The sequence below is a fragment of the Xenopus tropicalis genome, chromosome 9 (genome assembly GCF_000004195.4).
Source record: "Xenopus tropicalis strain Nigerian chromosome 9, UCB_Xtro_10.0, whole genome shotgun sequence".
In the NCBI taxonomy this organism is placed as follows: domain Eukaryota; kingdom Metazoa; phylum Chordata; class Amphibia; order Anura; family Pipidae; genus Xenopus; species Xenopus tropicalis.
Window position 1 is genome coordinate 18,566,101 of NC_030685.2, and position 23,064 is coordinate 18,589,164.

Consider the following 23,064-nt stretch of genomic DNA (forward strand, 5'->3'; position numbering starts at 1 on the left):
CCGCATCGGCTCGTTGATGCGGTCCCCAAACCGACCTTGCCCTTCGTTATAATTCGATCATTTGGCCCCAGGGCCAAACGATCGAATTAGCCTGGATTCTCCCAATATCGCCCACCCGTAGGTGGGGGATATCAGGAGAAGATCTGCACACTTGGTGGAATTGCCAAGGAAATGGATCTGAAGGTGTATGGGCACCTTTAGCTTACAGGTTCCCCGATATCGCCCACCGCTAGGTGGATATTGGGTGAAGATCCGCTAGCTTGGCGACCTCGCCAAGCGAGCGAATCTTCACGTGTAAGGGCACCTTTATGGACCCCACCAAGCACCGCCTGCCCTTCCTTGTTATTTCCCCGCTGCACTTTCTCCCTCGATTGCTGAGAAGGGGCTGGTGATGAGTGAGCAGAGGGGGTTTGGGGGCCACTGGAGTAGCAGCCAGTGAGCCTCGCACATTCCAGTCAGACCCTGGACCCCACTTGTGTGCCGTGACTTATGTGTATTATAAAAAATTATTTACTCTTCTTTATAAAATGAGGATAGAGGGATGTTGGGGTCTGGGTGGAGCTCCATGACTTGCAAGGTAATGGGGCCTCATGCTACAAGTAAATGGACTTTGGTGTCTAATATCCTTATACTTTGCAAGAGGGGTACGTTATTTCCTATATAATATACAATCTGTTCAAAATTAGGCTTTCTCTTGGCTGAAGTGGCTAGACAGTCAGATCTATCACGTTCCAAGGTGTAGTGACAGATGGACAGTTTGTCTGATATCCTTCTTATCTACTCCTAACCTGGGAATACAGGTGTCTTGTATGTTCTGTTAAACACAATTCTGGACACATATGTAACGAGGCAGCTCCTGTTCATAGACTTACAGTAAATGTAAATAGGCAGATAATAAATGGAAAATTCAAAGAACATGTAACAACCTTTTGTACAGGACCATAACTATTATGGTGCCCTTATTTCATACTAAAGATCTCAGATTGAGTGTGTGCTCATATCTCAGCTGGCCCAACACTATTTGGTCTTCTAAGGGCCTGACTTCCGCTACGGTGATGGCCGCGCAATTAGTAAGTTAAACAAAATACATAGATTGTACTTTGTGTCATTTATATCTGCTCGAACGCCTCAATGAGCACCAGGCACTGTCCTGCTGGATTAATGATCAATTACCCCTACCTGTTTCTGGCAGTCAGCAGTTCTGCCACTGACCCTCTACTGCCATAAGATTCTCACTTCAGCAAGAGGATCCAGCAGAACGAAGAGACATGGACAGGAACATCACATCCAGAATATCCATCCCAGTCCAACAGTTCAATATCTCAGACATCATAGTCATTGCTGCCTACTTTCTTCTCAATGTGGCCGTTGGCATTTGGGTGAGTGTGTATTGTACTTATTTACAGTATATGTTCCTTGATATTTATCCACTTATCTGTTAATATCTACCTTTGTTTAATCAATAATTGTACTTTTCTGCATACATGTGAGATCAAGCAGTATCTGTAAATGGGTGGATAATAGCCTTTTGGAAGGGGGATAGCAGGTATAGTAGGGAGAGATGCTGCCTATAGTAGCAGTGGGATAATAGCCTCTGGGAAGGGACTGGGGCTGTGGGATAGCAGGTATAGTAGGGAGAGATGGTGCCTATAGTAGCAGTGGGATAATAGCCTCTGGGAAGGGACTGGGGCTGTGGGATAGCAGGTATAGTAGGGAGAGATGGTGCCTATAGTAGCAGTGGGATAATAGCCTCTGGGAAGGGACTGGGGCTGTGGGATAGCAGGTATAGTAGGGAGAGATGGTGGCTATAGTAGCAGTGGGGGGATAATAGCCTCTGGGAAGGGACTGGGGCTGTAGGATAGCAGGTATAGTAGGGAGAGATGGTGCCTATAGTAGCAGTGGGATAATAGCCTCTGGGAAGGGACTGGGGCTGTGGGATAGCAGGTATAGTAGGGAGAGATGGTGCCTATAGTAGCAGTGGGGGGATAATAGCCTCTGGGAAGGGACTGTGGCTGTGGGATAGCAGGTATAGTAGGGAGAGATGGTGCCTATAGTAGCAGTGGGGGGATAATAGCCTCTGGGAAGGGACTGTGGCTGTGGGATAGCAGGTATAGTAGGGAGAGATGGTGCCTATAGTAGCAGTGGGATAATAGCCTCTGGGAAGGGACTGGGGCTGTGGGATAGCAGGTATAGTAGGGAGAGATGGTGCCTATAGTAGCAGTGGGATAATAGCCTCTGGGAAGGGACTGGGGCTGTGGGATAGCAGGTATAGTAGGGAGAGATGGTGCCTATAGTAGCAGTGGGGGGATAATAGCCTCTGGGAAGGGACTGTGGCTGTGGGATAGCAGGTATAGTAGGGAGAGATGGTGCCTATAGTAGCAGTGGGGGGGATAATAGCCTCTGGGAAGGGACTGTGGCTGTGGGATAGCAGGTATAGTAGGGAGAGATGGTGCCTATAGTAGCAGTGGGGGGATAATAGCCTCTGGGAAGGGACTGGGGCTATGGGCTAGCAGGTATAGTAGGGAGAGATGGTGCCTATAGTAGCAGTGGGATAATAGCCTCTGGGAAGGGACTGGGGCTGTGGGATAGCAGGTATAGTAGGGAGAGATGGTGCCTATAGTAGCAGTGGGGGGATAATAGCCTCTGGGAAGGGACTGTGGCTGTGGGATAGCAGGTATAGTAGGGAGAGATGGTGCCTATAGTAGCAGTGGGGGGATAATAGCCTCTGGGAAGGGACTGTGGCTGTGGGATAGCAGGTATAGTAGGGAGAGATGGTGCCTATAGTAGCAGTGGGATAATAGCCTCTGGGAAGGGACTGTGGCTGTGGGATAGCAGGTATAGTAGGGAGAGATGGTGCCTATAGTAGCAGTGGGGGGATAATAGCCTCTGGGAAGGGACTGTGGCTGTGGGATAGCAGGTATAGTAGGGAGAGATGGTGCCTATAGTAGCAGTGGGGGGATAATAGCCTCTGGGAAGGGACTGTGGCTGTGGGATAGCAGGTATAGTAGGGAGAGATGGTGCCTATAGTAGCAGTGGGGGATAATAGCCTCTGGGAAGGGACTGGGTCTGTGGGATAGCAGGTATAGTAGGGAGAGATGGTGCCTATAGAAACAGTGGGGGGATAATAGCCTCTGGGAAGGGACTGGGGCTGTGGGATAGCAGGTATAGTAGGGAGAGATGGTGCCTATAGTAGCAGTGGGGGATAATAGCCTCTGGGAAGGGACTGGGTCTGTGGGATAGCAGGTATAGATAGGGATAATGGCATCATTAACTATATCAGTGTTTCCCAGTCTTTAGCCATTTGGTTGTTTTACATTGCTTGGTGTTGCTTATTGGTTTTCTATTTTGTACTGTAACCAACACTAATCGCACATATAACTGAGCACTCAGGTATCTATATTTGCTCACAAAGGTGTGCTCAGTGTGGAACTGTAGGTATTTGGTGCTTACCGAGGGCTGTCACCCAAGGGGCCACCAGTCCGCTGTCACAAACCCTCCTCCACTACCTTGCGGTGTACCTCCTTTTGCTGCCCCCACAAACAATGCCACCCTCCCTAGGCTCAGACAGGCAGTGGGCATGGGTTGGCCTTTGGTTCACTGATCTTTTTTATGGGAGGAAAGAGGTCCCCCTCTATCTGCAATGCCTTCTAATGTAATAGAGTAATAAGATAAATGACAGTTTATCTTCCTATCACAATGCCAAGGCTGTGGCATTGTTCAACCAAACTCTTAATGCCGAACTGCATTTCCCAGCATCCCTCATCCCTGATGAGCACTGGACACACAGTGATTCCCCTTCGCACTACAGTCACCATCCTGGCCTACTTACTGCCCCCATCTTGCTTCACTTACCCCACCTAGTTTTACTATAGCTGCCATTGCCCTCTGGGTTATATGGCTGCTTGCCTCAACCCAAAAGAATTAACGTGTAAGAGAATAAAGAATTCTAGTTTCGAGCAGAAATGTGGCTCCGATGAATCTGCAGGAAGAAGAAGAAGCCGGGAGGTTGAGTTTTTAACACAACAAAGAGATTCCACGTGTCAGAGAATGGATTACACAGTGTCAGACACTGAGCTTGTACAGACACATTGGGAGACAATGGAACTTGTTGGATAAACTCTGCTACTCATATACAGTACAGACACTGTAGCATTCAGGGCCCCGAGTACCGCTGCATCTCCCAGTGGGCCCCAGAATGGGACAATTCCCATCAGCCCTTTCATAGTCACACCATAAGCCGATACACCCTCTACATACAGTGGTATGAATATTCTGCCATCACATCATTATCCCTATTATTCTTATAGATTCTTTCCCCCCCACAAAGCTAAAATAATGTTCTATTTTATGTTGTATTTTGAAATTTGTGTGAATGAGTTTGTAAAGTTCAGTGGTTTGTTATGTTCCTCCGCTCATATGATTACACAGAATCACAGGCACCTTCATTCGCTTCTATAGTGTTTGCCTGCACCCTGTCGGGGCACTCGGGTCAGCAGCGGTGGGGGTAATTTATAAACACTGGGTAAATTTGCACCTGGGCAGTAACCCATGGCAACCAATCAGAAGTCTGCTTTCATTGTTCTACCTGCAGCTGTTTGGAAGAATCTAATTACAGATTGGTGAGCCTCACTAAAGGTGGCCACACACGTGGCGATCTTTCGTGCGACCATCGGTTAAATCCGCCACTAACCTTCAGGGCTGAAACGGCAGATAAGGAGGTAGAAACAATAGGATTTCTACCTTCTTCTGCCGATTCAGCCCTGACGGCAGATTTTGCTCAGGCGCCTTCTATGGCGCCCGATCAAAATCTTTTAACCTGCCCGATCGACGAGTCGACCGATATCAACAGCCTCCTGCAATATCGGTCGCCTCGCCAACTTGCCATACACGCACCGAATATCGTACGAAACGAGGTTTCATACAATATCATCGGTGCGTGTATGCCCAGCTTAAGGGTTTCCATGTGGTTATTGCCTGACCCATGAGTGCACCATTTGGGTCCAGACCATTACCATTCAAGCCAATGGTGGAAGAATTTGGAGCATTTTGCCATCAGCCCCCCATCCTGCCCTATGTGACAGTGCCCTTAGACTTTAGTTTATTAGTTACTACAGGTATGGGACCTGTTATGCAGAATACTCGGGACCTGGGGTTTTCCGGATAAGGGATCTTTCCGTAGTTTGAATCTCCATAACTTCCGTTTGCTAAAAATCATCTAAACAAGAAATAAACCCAATAGGATTGTTTTGTCTTCAATAAGGGGTAATTATATCTTAGTTGGGATCAAGTACAGGTACTGTTTTATTATTACAGAGAAAAGGGAATCATTTAACCATTAAATAAACCCAATAGGGCTGTTCTGCCCCAATAAGGGGTAATTATATCTTAGTTGGGATCAAGTACAGGTACTGTTTTATTATTACAGAGAAAAGGGAATCATTTAACCATTAAATAAACCCAATAGGGCTGTTCTGCCCCCAATAAGGGGTAATTATATCTTAGTTGGGATCAAGTACAGGTACTGTTTTATTATTACAGAGAAAAGGGAATCATTTAACCATGAAATAAACCCAATAGGGCTGTTCTGCCCCCCATAAGGGGTAATTATATCTTAGTTGGGATCAAGTACAGGTACTGTTTTATTATTACAGAGAAAAGGGAATCATTTAACCATTAAATAAACCCAATAGGGCTGTTCTGCCCCCAATAAGGGGTAATTATATCTTAGTTGGGATCAAGTACAGGTACTGTTTTATTATTACAGAGAAAAGGGAATCATTTAATCATTAAATAAACCCAATAGGGCTGTTCTGCCCCAAATAATGGGTAATTATATCTTAGTTGGGATCAAGTACAGGTACTGTTTTATTATTACAGAGAAAAGGGAATCATTTAATCATTAAATAAACCCAATAGGGCTGTTCTGCCCCCAATAAGGGGTAATTATATCTTAGTTGGGATCAAGTACAGGTACTGTTTTATTGTTACAGAGAAAAGGGAATCATTTAACCATTAAATAAACCCAATAGGGCTGTTCTGCCCCCAATAAGGGGTAATTATATCTTAGTTGGGATCAAGTACAGGTACTGTTTTATTATTACAGAGAAAAGGGAATCATTACCCATTAAATAAACCCAAAAGGGCTGTTCTGCCCCCAATAAGGGGTAATTATATCTTAGTTGGGATCAAGTACAGGTACTGTTTTATTATTAGAGAGAAAAGGGAATCATTTACCCATTAAATAAACCCAATAGGGCTGTTCTGCCCCCAATAAGGGGTAATTATATCTTAGTTGGGATCAAGTACAGGTACTGTTTTATTATTACAGAGAAAAGGGAATCATTTAATCATTAAATAAACCCAATAGGGCTGTTCTGCCCCCAATAAGGGGTAATTATATCTTAGTTGGGATCAAGTACAGGTACTGTTTTATTGTTACAGAGAAAAGGGAATCATTTAACCATTAAATAAACCCAATAGGGCTGTTCTGCCCCCAATAATGGGTAATTATATCTTAGTTGGGATCAAGTACAGGTACTGTTTTATTATTAGAGAGAAAAGGGAATCATTATCCATTAAATAAACCCAATAGGGCTGTTCTGCCCCCAATAAGGGGTAATTATATCTTAGTTGGGATCAAGTACAGGTACTGTTTTATTATTAGAGAGAAAAGGGAATCATTTACCCATTAAATAAACCCAATAGGGCTGTTCTGCCCCAATAATGGGTAATTATATCTTAATTGGGATCAAGTACAGGTACTGTTTTATTGTTACAGAGAAAAGGGAATCATTTAACCATTAAATAAACCCAATAGGGCTGTTCTGCCCCCAATAAGGGGTAATTATATCTTAGTTGGGATCAAGTACAGGTACTGTTTTATTATTAGAGAGAAAAGGGAATCATTTACCCATTAAATAAACCCAATAGGGCTGTTCTGCCCCCAATAAGGGGTAATTATATCTTAGTTGGGATCAACTACAGGTACTGTTTTATTATTACAGAGAAAAGGGAATCATTTAACCATTAAATAAACCCAATAGGGCTGTTCTGCCCCCAATAAGGGGTAATTATATCTTAGTTGGGATCAACTACAGGTACTGTTTTATTATTACAGAGAAAAGGGAATCATTTAACCATTAAATAAACCCAATAGGGCTGTTCTGCCCCCAATAAGGGGTAATTATATCTTAGTTGGGATCAAGTACAGGTACTGTTTTATTATTAGAGAAAAGGGAATCATTTAACCATGAAATAAACCCAATAGGGCTGTTCTGCCCCCAATAAGGGGTAATTATATCTTAGTTGGGATCAACTACAGGTACTGTTTTATTATTACAGAGAAAAGGGAATCATTTAACCATTAAATAAACCCAATAGGGCTGTTCTGCCCCCAATAAGGGGTAATTATATCTTAGTTGGGATCAAGTACAGGTACTGTTTTATTATTACAGAGAAAAGGGAATCATTTAACCATTAAATAAACCCAATAGGGCTGTTCTGCCCCCAATAAGGGGTAATTATATCTTAGTTGGGATCAAGTACAGGTACTGTTTTATTGTTACAGAGAAAAGGGAATCATTTAACCATTAAATAAACCCCATAGGGCTGTTCTGCCCCCATTAAGGGGTAATTATATCTTAGTTGGGATCAAGTACAGGTACTGTTTTATTATTACAGAGAAAATGGAATCATTTAACCATTAAATAAACCCAATAGGGCTGTTCTGCCCCAATAAGGGGTAATTATATCTTAGTTGGGATCAAGTACAAGGTACTGTTTTATTATTACAGAGAAAAAGGAAATCAATCTTAAAAATTAGAATTATTTGCTTATAAAGGTGTCTGTGGGAGACGGTCATTCCATAATTCAGATCTTCCTGGATAATGGGTTTCCATATCTGTACTTGCATTGTTCCCTGCTTGGGGGTTTATACATATAGACTAACTGCTCCTTATAAAGAATATGGAATATATTTCTATCCTGCTATAAGTTGTAGCTATGGTAGAAGTTAAGCTTTTATAAATCATTTACTCATTAAATGTGCCCCGTAAATGTATGGGGGTCCTGGGGTGTAGAGAACCCGACTGGCATGCTTTCCAAAACAGTTCTGAATCAGGGACCCCCAAAGTGGCAGAATTTACCCAAAAGTGCATGATGGCTTGGGTGCATCTGGTTCACCTTAGTCTGAGGGCCGATGTGAATGAGATCTCCCTAAGATCTGTGTAACATACGGGCTCTACATAAAGATCCAAGCACCATTTTTTTTTTTAATCCTGAGGGCCTAAAGCAAAAGCATAACTTGTGAATTTTCTTTATATTCTTTCTTCACAGTCGTCCTGTCGGGTGAACAGGAACACGCTGAGCGGTTATTTCCTGGCAGGAAGGAACATGGCTTGGTGGCCAGTAAGTATGGCAGAACCAGCTCCCCCTCCTATTAAGGTCACTTAATTTCCATGAGTCTCAGCATCACTACGTACCATTTCTAGCAGCATAAATCAAAATATGTTTTCCAGATTATTTATGGGTTCTTGCGTCATAACATAATCATTAGTAAAATGTAAGGCAGTGATCCCCAACCAGTGGTTCAGGGGAACATGTTGCTCCCCAACCCCTTGGGTGTTGCTCTCAGTGCCCCCAAACCAGGGAGTTATTTTTGAATTCCTGACTTGGGGGCAAGTTTTGGTTGAATAAAAACAAGATTTACTGCCAAATAAAGGTTCTTCTGTGGGACATGTGGCATAATGAGATGGTGCCTAAAGAGCACTGATGAGAATGGCTGTTGTACTCTGGCAAAACAGAAGAGTTAAGAGACAAGTCCTGGAAATTACATCTGTAAGGATTCTGTGGGATTTGTAAGGATTAGTTTGAGCTTCCTGGCTTTTGAACTTGTTCAACTACTTGGCACAAAAATTTTTTTATTACTAAGTGACACCATTAATATTCACAGAATGCTCCCTGTAATGGTCTATATGCACAGTGCTTATTATACTGTACAGTTCCACGCAACTATCATAGTCTGCAAAAATCTGTTTTAGAATGAAAGCACCTTGTATCCCAAAAATCCAAAATAACAAAGCAGGGACTGGGGCTGTGGGATAGCAGGTATAGTAGGGGGAGATGGTGCCTATAGTAGCAGTGGGGGATAATAGCCTCTGGGAAGAGACTGGGGCTGTGGGATAGCAGGTATAGTAGGGAGAGATGGTGCCTATAGTAGCAGTGGGGGGATAATAGCCTCTGGGAAGAGACTGGGGCTGTGGGATAGCAGGTATAGTAGGGAGAGATGGTGTCTATAGTAGCAGTGGGATAATAGCCTCTGGGAAGGGACTGGGGCTGTGGGATAGCAGGTATAGTAGGGAGAGATGGTGCCTATAGTAGCAGTGGGGGGATAATAGCCTCTGGGAAGGGTCTGGGGCTGTGGGATAGCAGGTATAGTAGGGAGAGATGGTGCCTATAGTAGCAGCGGGATAATAGCCTCTGGGAAGGGACTGGGGCTGTGGGATAGCAGGTATAGTAGGGAGAGATGGTACCTATAGTAGCAGTGGGGGGATAATAGCCTCTGGGAAGGGACTGTGGCTGTGGGATAGCAGGTATAGTAGGGAGAGATGGTGCCTATAGTAGCAGTGGGGGGATAATAGCCTCTGGGAAGGGACTGTGGCTGTGGGATAGCAGGTATAGTAGGGAGAGATGGTGCCTATAGTAGCAGTGGGGGGATAATAGCCTCTGGGAAGGGACTGTGGCTGTGGGATAGCAGGTATAGTAGGGAGAGATGGTGCCTATAGTAGCAGTGGGGGGATAATAGCCTCTGGGAAGGGACTGTGGCTGTGGGATAGCAGGTATAAGAAGTTGAGATAAACTCTGTAGATGTGGGGTTGCTATGCTTTGTTGCTGGGTAATAGTAAGTATATTGGTAACTGTTTATATCAGTGTTGCCCTGTTGTTGTTTAGCACCCATGGACAGTCAGTATTTCCAATTTATTAAATTAAATTGAGTATCACTTGAGTTGTTTTCAAGTTAGTGAAATCCTCACTTGGTTCAGCTCAGATAGCAATTGGGAAAGGCCTGCTTTGTGGATGGGTTCCTACAGATATATATTATGCCAACTCCCTACTCTTGTTTTACAGATTGGTGCATCTCTCTTTGCAAGCAGCGAGGGATCGGGGCTGTTTATCGGTTTGGCAGGTACCGGAGCAGCAGGGGGCATCGCGGTTGCAGGCTTCGAATGGAATGTAAGTAGATACATCAGGCGCAGATCAGAGCTCCTAATATTCGGTTCAGGTTGGCCGTGGGCATAGGTCTTGCTGGGTTCAAGTCCCTACATATGGACCTACATTGGTTCCATTAATGCTAATGGCTCATGGCACAAATGATTTGGGTGCTTCTCTGCCAGCTGGAAAACCCTGAGGGGAGATAAAAAGTTCAGCAAGCCCTTGTGTGCAAGGAACTATGGGAATCTAAACCGATAGTTGCTTAGTAATGGTGAGACCGGCACATTCCTCAGAGCTATGGAAACCTCCTACCTTTCAACGTGAATTCTTGTCTGGGTGAACTTATAACTAAGGGAAAGATATACTAGGTTTTTAGGGAGCAAGTATTCCTCTTCCATTATACCAGGGGCAGTCGGAATTTTTTGGGTTTAGAGACCCAATGTATGACCAGGCCACCCCTTAGCTCATAACAAGTTGCACACATATGGCAACATTACAGAATTAATGATTCAGCTACCATTCAAAGAATATCTAAGACATCAAGGTCTTCTAACTCTCCTCCAAGATGGGCTTCCAGGTGCATCTAGGGCAGTCTTTCTGGAAAAGCCTTCATGCTGAGCCCCCTTGCCAAGGCACTAAGCCCCATATAAGACTTAACCACAGTGTCTGAGGACCACTATATTAAATGGATGATCCTAACTGACCTTCAGGTTGGGCTTCTAGGTTCTTAGGAGACAAAATAGCCATTCTCCTAAAATCTTATGCCAGCAGCCACAGTTCAGGGCCCCTCTAAGGGCTTAGTCCTATGTTTCTCAAAATGCCCATCTGCGAAGGCTTAGTTAAACCCGATTTGCCAGCTGGAAACTATTATTGGTATGACCAGTATGTATCAGTGTATAGAAGCCTTGGTGTCCATGTAGCCTCTAGTAAATCCAGACCTAGTCCTGTGTGTAAAACAGTCTAAATTACTAGCACTAACAGAATATTTACGCTTGCCCTTTCCAGGCTACCTACATCCTGCTGGCTCTGGCTTGGATCTTCGTACCAGTCTACATCTCATCTGGGGTAGGTACCAACTGGCTGGGCAGGATTGTTCCCTGAAAAACGGTGATCCATATAGAGCTCTGTGTTTGTACAGCAAACAGACACTGTTGTCTGTACAAACAAATCAAGCGTTTGAATGTGTGTATAGACAGTCAAAACATTAAAGGGAATTGTGTTTGTGCCAATAAGACTGTACGTGTGATTGGATTTTGGTGACTTTTGTCTGAACTCTGTAGTTAGCTGTGCCTGTTAATAACAGTATTAAACATGGTTGCATGTAACTACCAGACAGTGAGTCTGACACCAGTCTCCCTAGACTGGTGTCAGACTCACTGGCTGGTAGTTACTATATTGTTATATTTACTAGTTTAACCTTTGGATCTGTATAATTTTAATATTAAAATCTTATTTTATATTATTGTCCTTTGGTCCTTCATTCCCCAGTATCCTTGATAATGAGGCCCAGTTTTAACCTTAGATAAGCTGCCATTATGTCTCGGGCTGGCTAGCCACATCCTTCCTTATTATGTTCCAACTCTTGGGCAGGGAGTGTCCCAAGGATATGGGGCCTCCCTAATATGGAGTTTCTTGGGTATATGTGCTTATATACCATAACTGATAACCCCCCTACTTTTGTAGGCAGTAATGATGAACAAATAAATATGATGCTGGTTTTACTTTGGACTAAAAATGAATATTATCTATAAAAAAGAGCACTTTATTGGAGCTCCTAATAGATCCTCTCTGGTCCCTGTTCATGTTTTAAATGAGGGGTGGGTGTGTCCTAGCGGTCCCTGCCAGAGGCACAGTAGGAGGGTAATAGCCAATCACAGCACTGCAGTCACACAAGCAAAATCAGTTCAGTTCCCTATCAGGTCAGCCAGTTCCTATCCTACATTGCAGTGGGCTGAGTGCTGCCGCCCCCTTGTCTGGGAAAAGAGACAGCAGGAAATGGAACAGGGGGGCGGGGCTAGTAGGGTTTTTCGAGAAATTTTCGATAAATCGGCCTGAAACACATCTTTTTTTAAACACATTCCTCCTATATTTAAAGCACTGACACATTCTTGTCGTTTACACAATATGTGTTTATTCCCATCAGATTGTGACTATGCCCGAGTACCTGCAGAGAAGGTTCGGGGGAGAGCGGATCCAGATGTACCTTTCCGGTCTCTCCTTGTTGCTATCGGTGTTTACCAAGATTTCGGTGAGTGCCCCCCCCCCCCTTGCATTTTATTATTATTCCTTATTTATATAGCGCTGACACATAATAGGTTTGGGGCAAATCCACACCAAGTTAATTGCTGTATCCGCTGAGGATTCTGGGATTTCTGGTTCATTAACAGGTGGACATATAGTGATTATTTGTAGTCAAAATTAGGAGGTGTAAACTCCCTCGTTATTCAAGGTGTTTTGTACTACAATACCCAGCATTCTCAGCTAGCCAGGACTTTCATATCCTTTGTAAATAATAACATTCTAAGATAAAAGGGTCAATGCAGATTGTACTGTAAGCTCTTTTGGGCAGGGCTCTCTTCCCCTCTTGTATCGGTTATTGATTGCTTTATATGTTACTCTGTATGTCCAATGTATGTAACCCACTTATTGTACAGCGCTGCGGGATATGTTGGCGCTTTATAAGTAAATGTTAATAAATAATAATAATAATAATGCCTTGGCAACATAAAAAAAATCTGTGTATCCTCATGAACTGAATGGTCCCCAATCAGTAGGAAATTATATTGTATTTGAAATTACATGTGGGGTAACCAGGGCTCCCCCTTAAATGCAGACAGTGTTCATTGCTGAACTGGTTTCTAAGCAGCCATGCCGAATGTCTGTCTCCCTCCATAGTTATCTAAGATTAAAGTGATGTTCTGATCACCTTGTCTAAAGGTAAGAGGAGGAGATGGGGGGGGCAGGGGAACAGGGGGGCCTGGGGCAGGAGAAAGTGAATTGTGGGTCTCATTAGAGTGCCCATGCATTATAGGTCATACTCAAGTGAGTAGGCATTATATGGCCCACTCTCAAGCACAATCATGGCGTTAGGCAGGGAGGGCAAATTAAGTTATACCCCTGTAATCATTTCTGAAGGATTATATAGCTAGAACGCAAGGTTCTGGTTGGAGGATCTTTTTGAAAATGGACCGCTGGCCCTGGTTCATGTGTAACAAGCAGTGTTTAAGCAGTCTAGAAACATCTGTTAATGTGACCTTTAATAAATGGGATTCTAAGGCCAGGACTGCTCCCACAGGCGGCAGTAAGTGGCAAAACACCACCTCCGGTAGCTGTAAGAGACAAATTCCTTTTTTAATATAGCGCTCTATGCACTAGCAATACAGACACCCCCGACCTGCTCCAATGATAAAGTTGTAAGCATCAGGCAGAGGCAGACACTTTCCATTAGAATCATTAAGAGGTGGCACGGGCAGTTTTAGCACTTATTCCTGGCAGAAATAGTGGCAACATAGGCCAGTGTGACATAAGCATGAGATCTGCATTAATAAACAGAGAATTAACTTGGAAATGGTGCGGGGTGGGGTGCAAGGATAACTAGGAAACTTATATATCATACAAACAAAATGCACTGCTAGTATATTATTCACTTTCATTGGTCAGAAGCAGAAACCTGGCACTAGGAAAGTATAAATTACCTTGTAAGTCAGCACCCCCTAGTGGTGAACAATAAGAACTTTGTTTCAGAGCAGGGCCACATACAGCTGAGCCTTTGCAAAGCAACAATTTCTGTTCCTGTTGTGATTGGCTAGTCTGCCCTCTGATTCTATGTGTCTCAGTAAAATGGCATGTAAAGCAACAATAACAGTGTGTCTTAACCATGCTGGACTACAGCTCCCATCATGCCTCACCTGTCATTACATGTTATATTATTCTGGGATTAGATTGTAAGCTCTACGGGGCAGGGACCTCCTTCCTACTGTGTCTCAAACCACATGGCACTTATATATATATATATATATATTTATTGTATTTATTTATTATATCACTTGTCCTCCCTGTGTGTAATTTTGTATTCTGTAATATTGTACAGCGCTGCGTACCCTTGTGGCGCTTTATAAATAAAGTTATACATACATACATACATACATACATTTGTAGTCCAGGAACAAATGTGCAGCAGGGTTTACATTCCCTTTAAAAATCTGCTTGCCTTAAGTTGGCCATACATGGTAAGATCCGCTTGTTTGTGAGTTTGCCAAGCAAGCGGATCTTCTTCCGATATACCCACCTACGGGTGGGCAATATCCGGCTAATTTGATTTTAATTAGCGGGTATAGGTACCGTTGGTTCGGGGGCCGCATCAATAAGCCGATGTAGTCCCCGATCCGATAGAAAAATCAAACCTGCCAGATTGAGATCATACCATTCATACCATTGGACACCAGAGGGCGCCAGAGACTGACATGTGGAAATTAAATTAGCTTTTTTCTCATAATGTGCTTAACAATAAAGGGAATATAAACCCAAACATACAATTTTGCATAATGAAAGCAAATGTCATTCTAGGCAACTTTCCCATATGTATCTGGCTCTGTTCTGTACTGCTGGTTCTGACTACACAAGCCAATGTAGTGGTAGCAGTCTAGAAGCTGATTGGCCCACGTATGAGCTGTACTGGCGGGTCTCGGTGGGCCTGCAGTATGATCTGATTGTGAGCCCTGTGGCTCCTGCTGATTAATCTAATAACACAACAATTAAGACATCTGCACTTGGCTCTATAAACGTGGCAATAAATCAAAGTCCTGTCAGTAGGAAGTCATTGAAACCCTCTAATTATAGGTTTATAGCTATAAAGATACACCCTGTACCCACAGTAACATTACCTCTCATCCCCACCAAATTAACATCTGTCATCGAGATCATTGCTTTGCGAGGTCGGAACAAATTTTGCAGCTGTGAATAATTATCAGGGAATTGGGGCTAATTACAAACCTCTAATGAACACAATGGAACGCCGCCGTGAGTTTATTTATGGAACTTGCCTTGTGGTCTATGGGAAGCTATAATGACCCCCAGACAATAAAAAGCTGTGAAAGGTAATAAAGTTAAAGGGAAACTATGCCTTTGTTTCAAAGGAGATTTGATCTCTTTTCAGTAAGGCAGTAAAGTGTGAGGGTATCATTTAATGCATAGGTCCTGAGGAGTGGGAGGAATGTTGTGCATAGGGTTTCCACCTTGCCCCTTGTATTCACATTCTGAATCTCTAATTAGCAAGTAATTTAGATGCATGCTGCAGACTGAACTGATTTATGTGCAGCCATGCAGCAGGCATCTAGATTAATTGCTAATTAGCCATGCAGGGTGTGGATTCAATATATGGGCGGTATTAAAGGGGAGAGATGGCAAGCCTAGTTGGCAGAACAATGGGAAGGGAGCAAGATAGCAGCTCCCAGTAGGTATCAGAATAGCACTCAATAGTAAGAAATCCAAGTCCGGCTTGGGACTCCTCCAGTTACATGGGAGTAGGAGAAACAATAGGTTAGCTGAAAGCAGTTCTAATGTGTAGCGCTGGCTGAAAGCTCAGACTCAGGCACAATGCACTGAGATGGCGCCTACACACCAATATTACAGCTACAAATACATTTGTTGGTTCAAGTATAAAATATTAAATAGTATGTAAACAGTGTAATTTAGAAATAAAAAGTACCCCATAAAGTCATGACAGAATCCCTTTATCTCACAGTGATATGGGGAACTGCTAAAGGGGCTAGGGCTGCCGCCTCACCCCTTTATTACCAGCCACATATTAAACGTGCATCCTGCATGGCTGGTTAGCAATTAATTTAGATGCATGGCTGCACATAAATCAGTTCAGTCTGCAGCATTCATCTAAATTAATTGCTACTTAGCCATGTAGGCTGTAGATGTCCAATATTTTTAGTGGAGCCCTGCCCCGAGCAAGTTGGAGTTCACTCCCGAAACAAAACACTGGGGACTTGATTTATTAAACCAGGCAAAGTGCAACAAATCGGCACAACCTCAGTGTTATTGCCCAGAGCATGGTGTGTGTGTAACGTGAGCCCAAACAGTCACAGGTTGTCACTATATTTGAAGGATGAGTGTCAAAATATTAGTATACAAAGGTCCCATTCGCTCAGTTCCAGGCTGCGTAAAGGTCACATTGCTGGGAAATATCCCACATTAACCCACTCGCTGTCACCGAGCCACCGCCGCTGTCACTAAATGAGCTGCCCCGGCCTAAAGTGTATATAGGATATCTCTGGTCAGTTGTAACTTATCTTTGCTACTCACAGGTTCCTTTACAATATAAAGATGCCCCTGAAGTAAAATGAAAGGGGGAAAATCACCCTGTTACTATAACGGCTGTGGGGCTGATAGAGCTAATGTGCTTATGTGCGGTGCATACGGCCTTACCTCCCAACTTGCTTTTCTGCTGTTGCTTCCTACCCTATTTTACCCCATATTTGCTCTTCCCCTTGGTATCCCTTGGACAATGGCACACAGGGCTTCTGCTCCACCCCCTAAGTTACCACCCCACCCCTTTAAATCACTGCCCCACCCCCTTGATTCACTGCCCCACCCACCACAGCTTCCAAGTATGATCCTTATCAGAAGGTGGTAACCCTATTTACTTGGGGTGCCTTAAATGAATTGGTGTTGGCTATGGACACCCCCCTCCCCAGAACTAAACATACATCTTCTGATAAACGCTTGTATCAACCCTTGTCAGGCAATAGTATATGGTGGGCTGCTTTGGGGGCTTTGACGCTACATTATTTGGGCTACTTAAAGACACAGAACTTATAACACCCTTAGTAGCCACTTGTGGGCAGAGAGAGACCTGGGTATGCTGTTCTTCTGGACCATCCCAACCACTTAGATTGTAAGCTCTACGGGGCAGGGACCTCCTTCCTACTGTGTCTCATACCACATGGCACTTATATATATATATATATATATTGTATTTATTATATCACTTGTCCTCCCTGTGTGTAATTGTGTATATTGTAAGATTGTACAGCGCTGCGTACCCTTGTGGCGCTTTATAAATAAAGTTATACATACATACATACATACATGACGCACACAAGGCTACTGGAGGATCAAGTATGTTTATGGTCCAAAGATAAAGTGCTATATAGAGTATATTTCCCAGGGTCAAACTGGCCTGCCAGGTTAGCAGAGGATCTCCAGGTGGGCCCTAGTGGGATATTTCCCATCATTCTAGCCTATATTTCCCAAATATGGATACAGATACCAATCAGATCTGGGTGCCAAGGCAATGACTCCACTGGCCCAGTGGCAAACAAGCCGCTTGGGGTTTGTCTCCTCTGTGAAGCGATGATTCAGCGTATTAAAATTATGGGGCGATGAGGAGTTGGGTGCTGGCAGAACATCAACCAAGGTATCATCCAAAAATGTGGCACCGACTTGCAACATATCTCACTGCTGTAATCAGGTCCGGACTGGGATATAAAATAGGCCCTGGCCCCATTTAAAGGGCACATACACCTTCCATAGACCTACATCTTTCAACTTATGCCAAGTGTTAAAGTATGCTGGGAGCTGTAGTCCAATAAACAGTCGGCAAGGACTGTTAATGCAACATTGTCCTGGTAGGGCTTTTCCCCAGGAAAGTTCCACAGAGGGGAGTAACCATAAAGGAAGCCGGGCTAGTGGCTTCGGAGGGGGGCAGAATTATGGGGGCCCTAGAATTATTTAGCTGCGGAGCCAAGTAACATCTAGTTACGCAACTACTTCCAGGAACTGGACTTTAGACTGATGAGCGGGAATCCTGCCTGTTTTTACCAGCAACATCTAAACAACACTTTCCACCTTTCTGCTGATTGCAGTTTAATACTAACAAGCCCAAATTCTCCCAGTATTAAGTACCAGCAAGATGGCTTTGCCCACAGTAATAATGTGTGGCCAAGTTTGCCCGGTCTTGCAAGATCAGCTGCTCTTGAGGACAATGAGTATTGCAGCTCAGTAGCCTGTTGAAACTCATTGTTTGGTCCAACCAATTGACTCCTATGGACACATTTACTAACCCACGAACGGGCCGAATGCGTCCGATTGCGTTTTTTTCGTAATGATCGGTATTTTGCGATTTTTTCGGAAATTATCGCAACTTTTTCGTTACCAATACGATTTGCGCGAAAAAACGCGAGTTTTTCGTAGCCATTCCGAAAGTTGCGCAAAATCTGGCGATTTTTTCGTAGCGTTAAAACTTGCTTGTTAAAACTTAAAATGCGCGACGTTTCGCGCAAGGTTTAACTCTACGAAAAAATCGCGACTTTTCGCGCAAGTTTTAACGCTACGAAAAAATCGCCAGATTTTGCGCAACTTTCGGAATGGCTACGAAAAACTCACGTTTTTTCGCGCAAATTGTATTGGTAACGAAAAAATCGAGAAAAAGTCGCAAAATGTTCGTTTTCCAATCGGAATTTTTCCAATTCGGATTCGAATTCGTGTCTTAGTAAATCAGCCCCCTAGGGTTGCCACCCATCCAGTTTACTAGCCTAGCTGGTAAAAAGACCATGGCTGGGGCCAGTATTACAAATTGATACTCTTAATGTAAAGGGGTTGTAAACCCAGCCATGATGCTGTCCCACTGCGCCCCCTAGTTTTGCTATAGAAGTTGCCAAAAAACATAATTATAGATGCAAGAAAATTCACCAATGAGAATTCTACTGATAGAAAAACTTCATTATAAATGCAAAACAATTGACCAATGGGAATTCTACTGAAAAAAACTTAATTATAAATGCAAAAGAATTGTTCAGTGCTGGGAAACTGGGCTTAATGCTCCCAACTCCAATTGCAGGAACAGAGAACAGGGAGCCGGATTTACACATCAGCTGGGATTCTCATTGGAGGATTCTTTTGCATTTAAAGCAGTCGCTGTCTGTGGGGATTTGGGAAAAAGTTTAGGAAACGTTTTATTGTGCAATATTGCTTTAAGAATACAACCTTGATGTTGCCGGACTACAGCTCCCAGCATGCCTCTACCTTCATTATATGTTACATTATTCTGGGATTGTTGCACCCAGCCCCAACCTTTCTGCTCTATTCCAGCCTTACCAATGAGTGGTGCTTACTCGTGCTCACCCTGCCCCCTCGGATGATGTCAAAGATAGAGAAAGGTTGGTGTGGGTGGGGTCGGGCTTGGGAAATAGGATATTGCCCGGGAGTCCAGTGGTGTAAGCAGAAGATACTGGGCCCCACAGCAACATCATTTTAGGCCCCTCTAAACTTTGGGAATAAGACATTTTTCAAATACAGGTATGGGATCCCTAATCTGGAAACCCATTATCCAGAAAGCTCTGAATTACGGAAAGCCTGTCTCCCGTAAACTCAATTTTAATCAAATAATTCAGACTTTTAAAACTGATTTCCTTTTACTCTATAATAATAAAACAGTACCTGTACTTGATCCCAACTAAGATATAATTACCCCTTATTGGGGCAGAACAGCCCTATTGGGTTTATTTAATGGTTAAATGATTCCCTTTTCTCTGTAATAATAAAACAGTACCTGTACTTGATCCCAACTAAGATATAATTACCCCTTATTGGGGGCAGAACAGTCCTATTGGGTTTATTTAATGGTTAAACGATTCCCTTTTCTCTGTAATAATAAAACAGTACCTGTACTTGATCCCAACTAAGATATAATTACCCCTTATTGGGGCAGAACAGTCCTATTGGGTTTATTTCATGGTTAAATGATTCCCTTTTCTCTGTAATAATAAAACAGTACCTGTACTTGATCCCAACTAAGATATAATTACCCCTTATTGGGGGCAGAACAGTCCTATTGGGTTTATTTAATGGTTAAATGATTCCCTTTTCTCTGTAATAATAAAACAGTACCTGTACTTGATCCCAACTAAGATATAATTACCCCTTATTGGGGGCAGAACAGCCCTATTGGGTTTATTTCATGGTTAAATGATTCCCTTTTCTCTGTAATAATAAAACAGTACCTGTACTTGATCCCAACTAAGATATAATTACCCCTTATTGGGGGCAGAACAGCCCTATTGGGTTTATTTAATGGTTAAATGATTCCCTTTTCTCTGTAATAATAAAACAGTACCTGTACTTGATCCCAACTAAGATATAATTACCCCTTATTGGGGGCAGAACAATCCTATTGGTTTAACTAATGGTCTATTGATTTTTTAGTAGACTTAAGGAATGGAGATCCAAATTACGGAAAGAGCCCTTATCCGTAATACCCTTGGTCCTGAACATTCTGGATAACTGGTCCTTTGCCTGTACTTATATTAAAACAGGACATCAGTCAGTGACCCACTGGGCCCCCCAGCAGTCACAGGATCTGCTCCCTCTATGGTTACCATGCAAGACCTCCCACCAAACATTATGCCAGCTACCCTTCATGTGGTGGGATGGCTCTGGGTGGAGGCGTCTCTATTAGGGCACCTTAGGGCCACAGTCATCCTTTAACCTTATGGTGACACCGCTGCCCTCGCCTCACCGGCCGACCTTTCCGTGGTGCCTGTATCTGCCCCATGGCAGTCCCTCAGTACCAGGAAGGATTTGGTCTCCTTTCTTTTCTCCTCGTCCCCTTTCTTCTGTTAAATTGGGGCGTCTTCTCACACCCAGCAATGGTATTTACGTGGCTTTTATTCCTCTCTCCAGAGGGACAGACACACCTTGTATTCCATTCTGTGCAACTGGGTTAGACAGTGTCACCTGTCTCGGCTTGCGTTATTGTCAGGCCACCGAGCTATGACATGACGTGTGTATTCATAGAGGTGAACAGGCACACCATCCTCTCCTTAGCGTCTGGGGAATAAAAGCCTGTTTACTCTTTGCTTTTAACACTTCCTGTGCCTTTGGGACACTATGACAGGGGAGTGGATAGGGAGCTGACATAGGCATAGCTGCCAGTCACCCTTGGACTCCCTCTAGTGGCCACTTTCTCCTACTGAAGGGTCCAATCTAAATGGGTGGGGTGAAATGTTCTTTTGGATAATAGTAGAACTGTAGCAGGGGATTTGTTACGATACTTAAGGTCCCCATACACGTGAAGATTCGCTCACTTGGCGGCCAAACGATCGAATTATAACGATGGGTATAGGCAAAGTCGGTTCGGATCGATATCTGGCCAATTTCAGGCCAGATATCGGTTGGGTATGGCCGTCGTTTCTGCCCCTACATGGGCCAATAAGCTGCCAGATCGGTCCAAGGGACCGTTAACGGCAGCTAATCGGCCCGTGTATGGGCAGAAACGAGCAGCCTGGCTGACCGATATCTGGCTTGAAATTGGGCAGATATCGATCGGGCAGTTTAGAAAATCCAGTCGGATCGGGGACCGCATCAACTAGCCGATGCGGTCCCCGATCCGACTGGATTTTCTAACCGACTGCCCCATGACCGCAAATGTAATCCGATCGTTTGGCCCCAGGGCCAAGCGATCGGATTATTTTTTTTTTTAAAGCAACTTGCTACCCGATATCGCCCACCCATAGGTGGGGATATCGGGTAAAGATCCGCTTGCTTGGCGACATCGCCAAGCGAGCGGATCTTATAGTGAATGGGGACCTTTAGTGGCATCTTTAAAGGAACCAATAAATGAAAATGCTTTAAAGTAATTTTAAAGCTGTGTGTTTGCTTCTGAAAGACTTCTATAGTTATAGATACCCTGCTGTGTAGCCATTCAAAGGAGAAAAGGCACAGGTTACTTAGCAGATAACAGATAAACTCTGTAGCATACAATGGTGTTTTATCTGTTATCTGCTATGTAATCAGTGCTTTTTCTCCTTTTTACAGCAGGGTATTTATATAAACTATAGTAGGGTTCCTGAAGCAAAAACAACAGTTTTACCAGTGCAGGGCAACAGTATATTATATTTTAATTACTTTGAAACAGTTTCATTTTTTGGTGTTACTGTTCCTTTAAGCTTAGGGAGACCCTGGGACCCCCTCTGGAGTATGGAACATTGATGATGTGGATAATATAAATTGCTCATTGGACCTGCTGATATGAGGATATTTGCCTGGGAAGCAGGTGGCTGTAGGGAGCCCTGGTCTGTTTGCTCACAGTTTGGTTAGTACAATATACAGAAATGTCAGGCACATACCCACAATTATATGGGATGACAGCTAACCTTAAAGATGAATGGCATCTGTGACAGGAGCATTCCTTTATATCAGTATAATATTGTCCTATTTTTTAACCCATTCCACCAACTAACTCAAGGCAAACTTTCTATAAAAATGCCCCGGCTGTTTTGTACTTGCCGCCCCCATATTTGCCAGCTTTTTTTTAACCCTAGTTATTTTGTTTTTTTTGAAGAGGCAGTATTCCTCTTTGTTGTACGTGAGTGAATAGACTTTCTGACTATTGTTTTGTGGTCATTTCTTGTGCTGAACAGGGCAACTGAAGCTACTCCATGTTTGGTTCTTGCAAGGCAGGTAATTAGGTATAGATAATCCCCCTGTATAATGGACTTATGCTTATCTGTAAGCCAAAACAGTCACAACCAAGGGTGAATGGAGACCAGACACGAAGTGGCTTCACCAATGGCGTAACTATAGAGAAGCAGACCCCATTGTTGTGGGGGTAGGCTGGACTATAGACACTTTTCTACAAAGAAAATGTGAGCAGGCGTGACACATGTGAGCGGGCATGGAGGGGGGAGTTTGGAGTGTGCGCTGGGCCCTCCCATGATTCTTTGTGTGGGGGGGTAGCAGCATTTAGTTACACCACTGGGCTTCACTTTCCATGAATAGCACTGGAAATACATATACTTGCTTGTTTCCTAATCATCATAGATGCTTCCCTTTATGAATGTTCCCAGC

At 43.6% G+C, this 23,064-nt stretch overlaps 1 protein-coding gene across 2 annotated transcripts in view; it reads left to right on the plus strand.

Annotated features, from left to right (window-relative positions):
* Positions 1-235: 235 nt before the first annotated feature.
* The window catches only part of slc5a10 (solute carrier family 5 (sodium/sugar cotransporter), member 10), an 88,298-nt gene continuing 65,469 nt past the window's right edge, over positions 236-23,064 (plus strand). Inside the window, exons 1-5 of one of the 2 annotated variants that reach the window (XM_018097449.2) lie at positions 236-1,379; positions 8,335-8,406; positions 10,126-10,230; positions 11,215-11,274; positions 12,353-12,457. In XM_018097449.2, coding sequence (XP_017952938.2) covers positions 1,269-1,379; positions 8,335-8,406; positions 10,126-10,230; positions 11,215-11,274; positions 12,353-12,457 — 453 coding nt within the window. In that variant the 5' untranslated portion in view covers positions 236-1,268. The remainder of the gene's footprint in view (positions 1,380-8,334; positions 8,407-10,125; positions 10,231-11,214; positions 11,275-12,352; positions 12,458-23,064) is intronic. The other variant, XM_004918057.4, reaches the window with a different exon arrangement.